The sequence below is a fragment of the Rhinoraja longicauda genome, chromosome 16 (assembly GCF_053455715.1).
Source record: "Rhinoraja longicauda isolate Sanriku21f chromosome 16, sRhiLon1.1, whole genome shotgun sequence".
In the NCBI taxonomy this organism is placed as follows: Eukaryota; Metazoa; Chordata; class Chondrichthyes; order Rajiformes; family Arhynchobatidae; genus Rhinoraja; species Rhinoraja longicauda.
Window position 1 is genome coordinate 30,034,188 of NC_135968.1, and position 13,368 is coordinate 30,047,555.

General features: G+C 42.8%; 1 protein-coding gene across 1 annotated transcript in view; it reads left to right on the top strand.

The window, feature by feature from the left end:
* The window catches only part of inpp5f (inositol polyphosphate-5-phosphatase F), a 161,879-nt gene that overhangs the window by 100,168 nt on the left and 48,343 nt on the right, over window positions 1–13,368 (top strand). The window contains exons 4-6 of the mRNA XM_078413517.1: window positions 4,400–4,528; window positions 7,748–7,915; window positions 9,790–9,846. Of these exons, the coding sequence (XP_078269643.1) occupies window positions 4,400–4,528; window positions 7,748–7,915; window positions 9,790–9,846 (354 nt within the window). The remainder of the gene's footprint in view (window positions 1–4,399; window positions 4,529–7,747; window positions 7,916–9,789; window positions 9,847–13,368) is intronic.

Below are 13,368 nucleotides of genomic sequence, written 5' to 3' on the forward strand. Positions count from 1 at the left end.
AAGGTGAAGGGGAAAAGATTTAATTGGAATCTGAGGGGTAACTTTTTCACACAAAGGGTGGTGGGTATATGGAACAAGCTGCCAGAGAAGGTAGTTGTGGCAGGGACAATCCCAAAATTTAAGAAACAGGCAGGTACATGGATAGGAAGGGTCTGGAGGGATATGGACCAAATGCAGGCAGGTGGGATTAGTGTAGATGGGACATGTTGGCCGGTGTGGGAAAGTTGGGCCGAAGGGCCTGTTTCCACACTCTATGACTCTGAGTTGCCATGGTATATTTAACGTACCTAGAGGCCAATTGCCTAATCATCTGGATCATATGGCCAGTAGCACATATTCATCAGGTTGCTGTACTTCAAAAGTGTCATTTCAATATACAGTAATTTTATATTAATTTGTCTTGCAGTGAATTTGTTCCTCTGAAATAGCACCGTAGGTCACTTAAACACGTTAAATTTAGTGTGTCTCATCAGTTGCCATTTATTGTGAAGAAAGTCAGGGGAATATCGAAATTCTACAGTCAGAATACTTTCATTTTAGGACCTTTTGTGCCTTTTAAAGAATATCCCACTGAACTGCCCTTGAAGTATGGCAAGGTTTCACAAAATGCTGGAGTAACTCAGCAGGTCAGGCAGCATCTCAGGAGAGAAGGAATGGGTGATGTTTTGGGTCGAGACCCTTCTTCAGACTGATGTCAGGGGTGGGACAAAGGAAGGATATAGGTGGAGACAGGAAGACAGTGGGAGAACTGGGAAGGGGGAGGGGCAGAGAGGGACAGAGGAACTATAAAGTTGGAGAAGTCAATGTTCATACCGCTGGGCTGCAAGCTGCCCAAGCGAAATATGAGGTGCTGTTCCTCCAATTTCCGGTGGGCTTCACTATGGCACTGGAGGAGGCCCATGACAGAACTACACTACTTGAAGTATGGCAAGATATGAGGTGGCCAATTTGTGCACCGAAGCGCCTTCAAGCAGCAGCATTGTAATGACCAGATAATCTATAGTGAAGTTAGAGAAAGTAGATTGTAGAGTTTCTGCTTTACAGTGCCAGAGACCCAGGTTTGAACCTGACCTCGAGTGGAGTTTGTACATTCTCCCTGTGACTGAGGGTTTCCTCTGGGTGCGCCGGTTTCCTCCCACATCTCAAAGACGTGCGGGTTTGTAGATTAATTGGCCTCTGTAAATGACCCTTAATGTGTAGGGGATGAGAAGGTGGGATGATGTAGAACTAGTGTGATCGATGATCGGTTTCCATGCTGCATCTCTATTTTAAAAAAAAACTAAATTACATTTCTAAAAGATGTCTACAATGGATTGCTAATGATTCAGTTAAAAAAAACTATGCTGATTGATTTTTAAAAAATTGAACATAAGTGCACCTTTTAAATCCATGAGGCAAAAGTCATTAAATGAGTCACAATGAGTGACTCTTGACTCTCTTGGTAGAAATACTGAGCAAACCTGCTCCATTTTGTTTCCACTTGAAAATGCTTTGATAGAAGCAAATGAGGTTGCACCTTTTTCATGGGCAAGTGGGAACTTGTCTTGACAGGTATCCAATGTCAGTCACCAGGCTCCTGTGTCTTAAATCAAATGTGTTCTTTTATCTTTAAATCCAATATCAAGTTGAGAACTAAGATTCAATAGTCTTTATACCGTAACCGTAGACTTTTCTTGCCAATGGGATAGGCAATATAAGCTTTGTATTCTGCAGAAACAAGGAACTGCAGATGCTGGTTAACACAAAAGGACACAGTGCTGGAGTAACATGGATGGGTGACATTTTGGGTCGAGACCTTCAGCTTTGTATTCTGATGGCTGCATCAATGAATATCCATACTGCGCTTTACACTAAATCACAGTTAAGGTAATTTATTACAAAATTATACAAGTATGGGTCTTTGTGTGCAATTGCCACGTGTAGGACAGACTGCATTTTGGTTTTATGCCTGTAACAATCTCCAGAGAGATGCAGTAACATCATTATGTTACGAGGCTACACCAACAATTTAGATAGATTGTGAAAAAAGTGAAGAACAACTAATTCATTGAAAAATAACATTGAAACTATTCAATTGTCAAAACACCTAACTGGTTCACTAATATTCTTAAAGGAATGATATGTGTCATTCTTAGTCATTTTGGCTGTGTGGGATTCGAGGTGAAGACCAACATGGTCGCTTGACTCTTAGCTGACCAAACTAGTCATCCCATTGCCAAAGCAAATTATTCCCTTATCCCGAGGAAGAATTTTTTACAAAAAGGAGGTTTTTTGACGGCAAGTAAACTGTGTTGCTGAGCAGAGCAATCTGAAGTTTGCTAAGAATTGCAATTGGGGATATTTGGTTTATGGGAGTTTAAAAATTTGCTATACTGTAGTCAGGTTAACTTGGCATTTAAGTGCAAATAATTCAGAAAAGTCATTTAGTAAATCAAAGCATTTGATTTCTGTTTCCTACACAAGATCTTGTTGTATACTGTGCTACTATTTATTTAAACTAGCATCTCTGCAATCTAGCAAACAAGGGTTCCGATCCGAAACATCACCTATTCCTTTTCTCCAGAGATGCTGCCCGACCCACTGAGTTACTCCAGCACTCCATGTCTTTCTATGGAATTGGAACACCCTGCTAAACTTTTAAATCCTGATTTAATTTAATGAAATACTTTTTCAACCTAAAATCAGCCGGATTCACGAGTAATTCGTTATTGCCAATCTCGCACCCACCCCATCTCATCTCTTTACAATTCTTTCAAAAATGCGTCAGTATTTGGGGGAACCGCACAACTGTTTTGTTTAGTCAACGTAGTACTGCAGCCTGAAGAAACAAAGGTCTGCCTGGGGGGAGGGAGTGACTCGAATCTGTTGGTTACAGTCCATAATATGTACTGCTTGAGGTTTATCTTGTGCATTGTAGTGTTCTTAGCGCCAGTGGTCATGTTGTTCCACAACATGTTCTACCTTGATTGTGTGTTCTTTTATTCTTTTGGAAGTTACTGTTTTAACAGTGGTAACAATATATTTAATGGCCTTAAACTCTATTCCAAATCATTTGATCCACACTATCTTCCCTGGTACCTTTACTATAAAGCAAGTAAGGAGAGTGAAGTTTTAAATAGAAATGAAGAACTGCAGATGATGGAGTAGCTCAGCTAGTCAGGCAGCATTTCAGGAGAACATGGATAGGGCACATTTTGGGTCGGGCCTTTATTTTAGAAGCAGTCTGAAGAGGGATCCGGAACGTCTTCTCTCCACCTTCTCATGAGGTGCTACCTGACCCGCTGACCTTGTTCCAGCACTCTGTTCTCGTTTGAAATTTTAAGTCTTCCCAGATGATATTTCACTATCTAAATATGTTCCTCTCCTATACAATTCAAATTTACCTCTTAAATAGTTTTTTGTTCATTGTGGGCTGCACCCGGAGTTGCTTATTCCAGGTACTAATGCAGTTGAAAATGGATTGGAATGAATCTGAAGTATTTAGATTTTTGATTAGAGATATGGTGCAGAAACAGGCCCTTCGGCCCACCGGGTCCACGCCGACCAACGCCGCCCAAGCAGATATCTTTTTTATTAAAAGTCAAAGGGGGGTGTACATATCTGTGGTGAACAAAATGTGTTAAAACAAATTGGCTCTCTGCAACTCTGTCGGGGTATTGCAGGGCTGATTGCAGTTGCACACTAACACTATCCTACACCCACTAGGGACAATTTTTACGTTTACCAAGCCAATTAACCTACACAGACAAGTGGGTAGAAATAATTCAAATGAGGTATTAAATTGAGATCAAGTCCGCTGAAATAAAGGACATGTTGGTAATGAATAAATTGTGAGCTGATTGATATTGAAGACGGGAAATTGGAGTTCATTCTTTGGATTAGCTGCCTGATCATGAATCTCCGACAATCCATTTTACGGCTGTTCAGAAATCCCTGGGGATTGGCATCTTACAGGTGGCCACATTTCCTTCTGTGCCGCCAGGGCCAGGGATCCCCACAATCGCTTTTCTCCCTGGTGGGGTGCTGAGTTTGCAGTAATATTTATTATACTCTGTAATATAGAAAGGGTATCGGAAGTGAGATGGAGTAATAATTGGAATAACATTCAATCGTCGAGAAAACCTGCCAGTCCAGCACCACCAAATTCCTGCATTTATAGGATTAACGATTTTGCTATATGCCGTTATTAATCTATCAATCTTGGATGTATTGGATCTGGCATAGGAGAAATGCGAATGCCGTGAAGGATTGTCTTCATTTTCAGAGTTGTGCAAGGCACTGCAACTGGGAGGATTGATGTTGTGGAGTCATTAGAAAACGGTCAGATTTGACTGATTCACAGTTGCCTTAAAAAGAGTGCGTCAAGAAGATGAATTTTTATTCTTCATTTCATTTACAGCTCTGCAAGAAGCATCATTTCGGTATAAACAAAACTGAGAAGATTACCCAGTCTCCAGATGACTCCAAGTTTTTGCTCAAGACATTTAGTCAAATCAAGTGTAATGTGGCTGTTCCAATCAAGAAAAAGGTGAGTGAATGTTTCAATGAATCGTCCTGAAGTGTTGGCCTCGTGGTGGTTTGCACCTATAGTAATTGCATTCTTCTGTTTGCAGGCCCTGGTAGTTAAGGGCCACATTGTTTTACCTGAATAATGGTCAATTGTTAACCAGGGTTGAAATGTACAATAATTGGTAACTACTCGCTGTGGTAACTTGTAGGATTAGAACATAGAACGGTACTGCACAGGAACAGGCCCTTTGGCCCACAATGTCTGGGTTGAACATGATGCACCGTGACTAATTTTCTCGTTGGCCTCTGCAGTAATACAACATTTCTTTTTTGCTGAATATCACTTTGATCATCACTTATTCGTGGAGTAATTCCACTGTGTCTGTTATGTTCTTTTATGCTGTCTGTTGTGCTCTTTTAAAAAAAGAAGCTGTCCTAGTTATAAAAGAAGATATGAAAACAGAAAATGCTGGAACACTGTAGGAGCAGAAATAGTTCACGTTTCAAGTCAGAAACCTTTCATTTTGGTAAAGGGTTCAAACCCAAAATGTTCCCAATTTTAATTTCAGATGTTGACCTGCTGAATATTTCCAACATTTCAAGTTATATCCAGTATTTAAACTTTTTTGTTTAATTTGAAAATTGATGGCCTTTTTAAGCAGAGCAGGCTTATTTTCAATTTTCCATCACTTTTAATAGTGTAAAAGGTTAGACTTAATTCAATTTAGTTTGTTCATAGGTGATGGGAGTAGAATGAGGCTATTCAGCCAATCAACACTACTCCACCATTCAATCATGGTTGATCTATCTCTCTTTCCTAGCCCCATTCTCTTGCCTTCTCCCCATAACCCCTGACACCCATACTAATTAATTGTTGTCACGTGTATCGAGGCACTGAGTGACTGAACTTCTCGTATCGGCCTGCCTCATGCTAAATCTCACAAGGAGCCCCTCTAAACTAAGCCCTGGGTTGATCCACTTCTGGGAGGACTTACAGAAGGAAGGGGTTTGTATCAGGCTTTTCACGTAGAAGCAGAGAGTGTACAACACATCGCAGCCCAAGCAGATATCTTTTTATTAAAAGTCAAAGGGGGGTGTACATATCTGTGGTGAACAAAATGTGTTAAAACAAATTGGCTCTCTGCAACACTGTCAGGTTATTGCAGGGCTGATTGCAGTTGTAAGCAAGGGAATGCAATTGATATCAATCTTGGTCGATTTATTTTGAACCATTTTGGTGCTGTGTTCATCATGGCAATTGCTGAGCTTGTGGCTGTACTCTGAGCTAATGGCTTCCTGTAGGTGACAGGTGGAGAATGATCGTACAAGAACATTTTCATGAGACAGCAGCAACAATTGATCTCCCCGGAAGGTAATTTCAGCACATTGGCTGAGCATCTCTCCCTGTTGCTGGTTGTCCAGCAGCCACTGAATGTAATCCAGCTACTGCTTAGAAAACCGAACCCTGGCAGCATCTTTCATGAACCAGGCAAAAAGGGTCTTTCGATAATCACACTGAAGCCAGTGTTTGGCCATTAAGGCACATCTGTGCCAGAGTTTTTAAGTTAGATTGTAGATCCATTCTTTTTGTGGAGTTGACAAAGGAGCCGGCCACATACCAGCTCTTAGGATGGATGGAATGAAAATTAGCCCAGCCAGCAGATAAAACGAATTGCTAATTGCAATGAAATGAAGTTCAGCCAAACCTCAATCTATTGATACAAAAATTTGACTTTGGAATTGTTGACTTGGCATTTGGAAGTAATGCACGTGTTTTGATTGATGTAGCACTGGCTTCTTGTCAGTAAGTGGGTGAGTGCTTCTCTTGGTCACTGATAATCAAATCCAGATCTTCAGTCCAAATATCGTCCCTTGTCCCTTCTCATACAAGCTATTCCACTCACCACAATATCTCATAATTTCAAAATTTCAAAATCACTTAAACTCATAAGGTGGACAATATTTTTGTTTACTGATTAGTACATTTGTTAATCTGCCGTGTTATAATTGGCAGATAGAGCGAAGTTTGTGGACTTTAATGAATGTGTCTTCAGATATGGATAACTTTCATTATTGAAATACATAACAGTGACTCGCAAAATTTCATTAAGTGTCTTTCTCCTGGTTCTCATCTTTCACCATGTCACCTTTGAGTTTTTCTGCATTTAGGGAATGGTTCTAAAATTTGAGAACTATGCTTCAGTGATCCCTAGCAACTTTCTTTTATTTACTGATGCTTTATGTATTTGTTGATTATGGGCTAAAAGGGCACCTTTTCCCCCCATATTTGATGGCTCCAGTGACAATGACAGATTACAATGCCCGGAGCTCTTTGTCTGTTGTAAGAGAGATCACTGAGCACCCTCTTCCCCATTAGCTACGAATCGAAGCATATCATCAATAGACAATTAAGCCACTATTGGAATATAATTATTTGGATTTATGGTGTGTGAGAATGCCACTGAAACACCACTGCAGTTGCTGTTCTTGGGGGAACTTGAAACTGTTGACTGCAAATACGTACTGGAATGGGAGAAGTATTCTCTTCGGACTCCAGTGTTATGCCTTGCATTTAAACACGTTATTAAACTTTTTCTTAGAACTGAGATGAGGAAAAACTTTTTCAGTCAGAGAGTTGTGAATCTGTGGAATTCTCTGCCTCAGAAGATAGTGGAGGCCAATCCTCTGAATGCATTCAAGAGAGAGCTGGATAGAGCTCTTAAGGATAGCGGAGTCAGGGGGTATGGGGAGAAGGCAGGAACGGGGTACTGATTGAGAATGGTCAGCCATGATCACATTGAATGGCGGTGCTGGCTCGAAGGGCCGAATGGCCTCCTCCTGCACCTATTGTCTATTGTCTATTGTCTAAAAGTATTTTGTGTGGCAGACATGGCTGTTGAATATCGGGATATATATCCATGGTCACTGGGGAATTTTGTGTTGACCTTCGGATGGATTCCATCTTTGGCCATTCCGAGGAGATTTAATTGGGTTGGAGACAGGAGACTGCAAATGCTGGAATCTGCAGCAAAAGAGCTGCTGGAGTAACTCTGGATGAGGGATGTCGACTATCCAGTTCTACCCACGGATCCTCCAGCAGCTCTCCAGGTTTCATGTGGTGGTTTGTGCAGCGATATTGGGTATGAATGGAAGCCTTGTTGAAGTTAAGGCTTGACAACATGGAACATTCTTGATGGATCTCCTGTACTTTAGGCATCATTTTTTTGCTTACTTGCAGGCTAAAGAAAACAAAGAAAAGGAGCGCTTGGAACGAAGGTTATTGGATGAGCTTATCAAGATGTTCATGGATTCTGATTCATTTTATTACAGCCAGAGTTATGACCTTACAAATTCGACACGGAGACAGAGTTCTTCAGAGAAGGACGAAGCATCATTGTGGCGAAGGGTAAGGTTTTCCCAGAATTAACATCTCCATGTGTCAAGCAGGCCATCAAATGTGCTCAGATTGAACCCACTCATCTAAAATGACAGTACATCTTCTCCCTACTCTCCTATCAAATCTCTCATTTCGTACAAGGCAAGAGATGTCTACTGTTTTGGAGTAGAATAGCCTGCTGATTTAGTTGGCTTCGGCACCAGTTCCAGGTTTGATCATCACGATTGTGGTGCGTGGCGTTTGCCAGTATTCTCAGCGACCGGTCACCCGATCGATCACCCGCTCAAGTTCTGTTATCCCACTTTTACATCCACTCACTATGTACTAAGAACAATTTACAAAGTCCAATTAGCCTTCAAACCCGCACGTCTTTGGAATGAGGGAGGAAACCGGAGCACCTGGAGGAGACGCACGTGGTCGTGGACAATAGACAATAGACAATAGGTGCAGGAGTAGGCCATTCAGCCCTTCGAGCCAGCACCGCCATTCAATGCGATCATGGCTGATCACTCTCAATCAGTACCACGTTCCTGCCTTCTCCCCATACCCCCTCACTCCGCTATCCTTAAGAGCTCTATCCAGCTCTCTCTTGAAAGCATCCAACGAACTGGCCTCCACTGCCTTCTGAGGCAGAGAATTCCACACCTTCACCACTCTCTGACTGAAAAAGTTCTTCCTCATCTCCGTTCTAAATGGCCTACCCCTTATTCTTAAACTGTGGCCCCTTGTTCTGGACTCCCCCAACATTGGGAACATGTTTCCTGCCTCTAATGTGTCCAATCCCCTAATTATCTTATATGTTTCAATAAGATCCCCCCACATCCTTCTAAATTCCAGTGTATACAAGCCCAATCGCTCCAGCCTTTCAACATACGACAGTCCCGCCATTCCGGGAATTAACCTAGTGAACCTACGCTGCACGCCCTCCATAGCAAGAATATCCTTCCTCAAATTTGGAGACCAAAACTGCACACAGTACTCCAGGTGCGGTCTCACCAGGGCCCGGTACAACTGTAGAAGGACCTCTTTGCCTAGAATATGCAAACTCCACACAGACAGCACCCGAGGTCAGGATCAAACCTGGGTCCCTGGTTCTGTGAGACAACTGCACCTCTGTGCTGCCCTTGTGGTACCCAGGCAAAATATCTTGCTGTTTCTCTAGTTTGTGTTTGGCAACACAGTAGCGCAGTGGTCGAGTTGCTGCCTTACTGCGCGGGAGACCTGGGTTCAATCCTGATTATGGGTGTTGTCTGCACAGAGTTTGTATGCTCTGTGTGACCGCGTGGGTTTCCACCTGTGCTCCAGTTTCCTCCCACACTCCAAAGATGTACGGGTTTGTAGATTAATTGGCTTCAGTAAAATTGTCCCTCGTGTGTAGGATAGTGTTGGTATAAGCGGATCCCTGGTTGCCACGGATTTGGTTGGCCGAATGGCCTGTTGCTACGCTGTATCTCTACAGTCTAAAGAACAGACGGTGTGAGTATAAGAAGGAGAATGAAAATGACTGGCAACCGGGATATCCAGATGGCCGCAGCAGACTGAGCGGAGGTACTCGGCAAAGTAGTCACCTCGCACTAATATCCTGGCCACCTACTTTTCCTCCTCATTTTGGGATCCATTTAAGAACCTATCTGTCTGCATTTCCTTTCCTTGAGGTGTTGACTTTTTAAGATGCTTTTTAAGTCCTAGTTGTGCTAGATACAGGAACTCACTGCTCTTGTTCAGTCATTTACTAGTTAAAGTAACTCTCCCTGGATTAAATTATAACATAACAATCCATGTAGGATGCAAGAACAGTACGTTTTTTGTGCCAAACTGAGGTGCAGTGAACGGATAATTTGAATCACATGCTATTGTTAGCTAATATCTGCCATCTTTTTCAGGTTGACGATAGATTTTTCTGGAACAAATACATGATGAATGATCTGATCCAGTTAAATGTAAGTAACTGCTCTGGTTTTATTGAAACAAAACTGTTTATTACTTCATTGTCTCGTGATCTTGGGTGATGCCTTGGGATCAGAAATGTTTTGCTTACACTCCAGTTTTGTGAGTTTTGAGGTGACTGTCGAGGCTGTAAGTTTTGAGGAATCTACCAGAAGTAGGGAGCATTGGCAGTGGGGGGGGGGGCTTCCTGGGATTGAGTGGTTATGGAGGTGCCGTGCTGCCTCTGCCTTTACAGTGTGTTTCTCTGTCTTCATCTGTAGTGGTCACACGCCAGAGATTCCTATGGATTTATTCAACGATGCACATTTTCAAGGGGACTTCAACATTCCTCATCCATGCTCACTATCCACTTAATCATCTGTCTCTGTGAGAGTGCTCAGTGTGTCTGCTTTGTGAGTCTAGTTGTGGTGATGCAGAATGCTCATTGAAACTGAGGTCAGTACCTCTGTGCTGCGATGTGGGTCTTGGATGGGGCGTTTTGTGTCAACTCAACACTGGTGGTAACTCTTGTTGGTGCTTGAAGTGTTTGTTGTAGGTAATCCACAGCTATCACAGTTGCCTAGTCAATTGTTTAGTTTTGGGTTGAGTTTTGTATTTAGTTTATTGTCACGTGTAGTGAGGTGCAGTGTAAAGCTCTTTGTTGGTATCCAGTCAACAAAAAGACCATACATGATTACAATCAAACCATCCATTGTGTACAGATACAGGATGTAGGTTAATTGGCTGGGTAAAAATGTAAAAATTGTCCCTGGTGGGTGTAGGATAGTGTTAATGTACGGGGATCGCTGGGCGGCACGGACTTGGAGGGCCGAAAAGGCCTGTTTCCGGCTGTATATATATGATATGATATGATATGATAGGATAAAGGCTATATCATTTAGTGCAAAATAAAGGCCGATTAAAGATGGCTTTAATGAGGTGTATGGCAAGCCGGAACTGCACTCACGCTGGTGAGAGGATGGTTCAGTTGCCTGAAAAACAGCTGGGAAGAAACTGTCCTTAAATCTGGAGGCGTGCATTTTCAACCTTCTGTACCGCTAGCCTGATGGGAGAGGGGAGAAGAGGGAGTGGTCAGGGTGAGACTGGTGTTTGATTATGCTGGTGGTCTTGCCAAGGCAGCGTGAAGTGTAGATGGAGTCCATGGAAGGAAGGTTGGTTTATGTGATGGTCTGGGCGGTCGGTGTCCACAACTCTATGCAATTTCTTGTGGTCTTGGATGGAGCTGTTCCTATTCCATGCTGTGATGCATCCCAGTAAAATGCTTTCTATGGTGCAACTGAAGAAGTTGGGGAGGGTTGTTGGGGACATACCAAACTTTCTAAATGCTTCTAAGGAAGTAGCGGTGTTGATGTGCTTTCTTGGCCATTGCTTCGATGTGGCTGGTCATCAGTTTTTATGCTGGGTTTGAGGTCTTGATCTCCTTTCTCAAGGTACATCAAGGAAGGACATTGCATTCAGTCCGTCGGATCCCAATCGATCAATTTCATCAGCCCTGTTCCTCGTCCCACTTCCGAAGAAACATGACAAAACTTCTCACAATTTCTCTTTGGTTCTTGTGCCACATACCTACATTAGCAGTTAATTTACATCAACCAATCAACCTACCAGCATATCTGTGGGACAAAAATCCTCAGTCCTCAGTCATAAGGTGAACACGGAAACAGATAGCTCTCAAGGAATACTCTTGAACCAAAGTGTCAAGGGCTGAGGTAGTAGTACTAACTACAGTCCTACCTTATGGTCCTCCAAATGCTCTTCAGCAGATGGTCAAAGGCAGTGCTTTAAGTCTGAAGACTATCTGTCTTTGATGGCTTCTGAGAAATGTAAAATGGTTTCCTTTTTCCAAGGTGAAGTGGGTATATTTATTGCCATTTTACAGCAACAGCAGTTTGTGGATGTTAACTGTAACACCCAATCTTTTTTCTACTTCAGGAAATAGTCAAAGACGATTTGAAACTTAGTCACCAATCGTGCACATTTGCAAGAGTTGTTTGCATCACTGTAGCTGGGTGACTGAAGTTGGGATGAAGTTTGGTTTTGGAGTGGTGAAATTGAACCATTTCAGATTTTCCTGTAGACACAAAGTGCTGGAGTAACTTAGCAGGACAGGCAGCATCTTGGGAGAGAAGGAATGGGTGACATTTCGGGTTGAGACCCTTCTTCAGTCTGAAGAAGGGTCTCGACCCGAAACGCCACCCATTCATATTTCAGATACAGCGAGGAAACAGGCCTTTTCGGGCCACCAAGTCCGCGCCGCCCAGCGATCCCCGCACATTAACACTATCCTACACACACTAGGGACAATTTTTACATTTACCCAGTCAATTAACCTACATACCTGTACGTCTTTGGAGTGTGGGAGGAAACCGAAGATATCGGAGAAAACCCACGCAGGTCACGGGGAGAACGTACAAACTCCTTACAGTACAGCACCCGTAGTCAGGATCGAACCTGAGTCTCCGGCGCTGCATTCGCTGTAAAGCAACAATTCTACTGTTGCGCCACCGTGCCGCCACAGCATTCCTTCTCACCAGAGATGCTGCTTGTCCCGCTGAGTTACCCCAGCATTTTGTGTCTACCTTCGATTTAGACCAGCATCAGCAGTTCTTTCCTACACCTTCAGATTTTCCTGAATATTGGCTGTACTCCAGTGAGAAGCTTGAAGTTTGTGTACATCATTAGAGTTATAGACTTGCCCACGCCAACCAACATGTCCCACCTACACTTAGCCCCACCTGCCTGCGTTTTTCCCGTATCCCTCTAAACCTGTCATAGCCATGTATCTGTACAAATGTTTCTTAAACATTGTGATAATATCTACCTCTACTACCTTCTCCAGCAGCTCGTTCCATACACCCACCATCCTCTATGTGAAAAAAGTTACCTCTTGGGTTCCTGTTAAATCTTCCCCCCTCACATTAAACCTATGTCCTTTGGTTCTTGATTCCCCTACTCTGGGTGAGAGATTCTCTGCGTCTACCCGATCTATTCATGATTTTGTACATCATTGCGGCAAGAAAAATTGTGAATAGTGTTTGGGTGAAATAACAGCCTTCAGTACTATAACAATTTCCTTTGTGAAGATGTTTAGTAATGAATGCTTGATACTTAGTTTCAGGCACAGCCCCATACAAATTGAAGAAGCCTACCGCTGTATGCAGTGACACTCAATCAACATTCAGGCTTGGGCTGATGTGACAAGTAATATTGATGTCCAATCACTGTTGTTGAGTCCTGCATCAGTAACAGCCTCAGGTCAGCAATGATTAGAAACTAAATCTACCATGTAAATTCTGTGGCTTCAGACCAGGTCAGAACATGGGCATCCCACGGCAGGTAACTGCTCCTCCCCAAAGCCTTCCGTGACGAGGCACACAAGTCAGGAACGTCAGTGAATACCTGGATGTGCTGAATTCCAACAACCTTCAAAGCTGGTCATCATGAATGGCAAAGCAGTCCACTTGATTGGAAACCTCGCAATTTCCTGAATGAATGTAGTACCTCTAACATTGGCA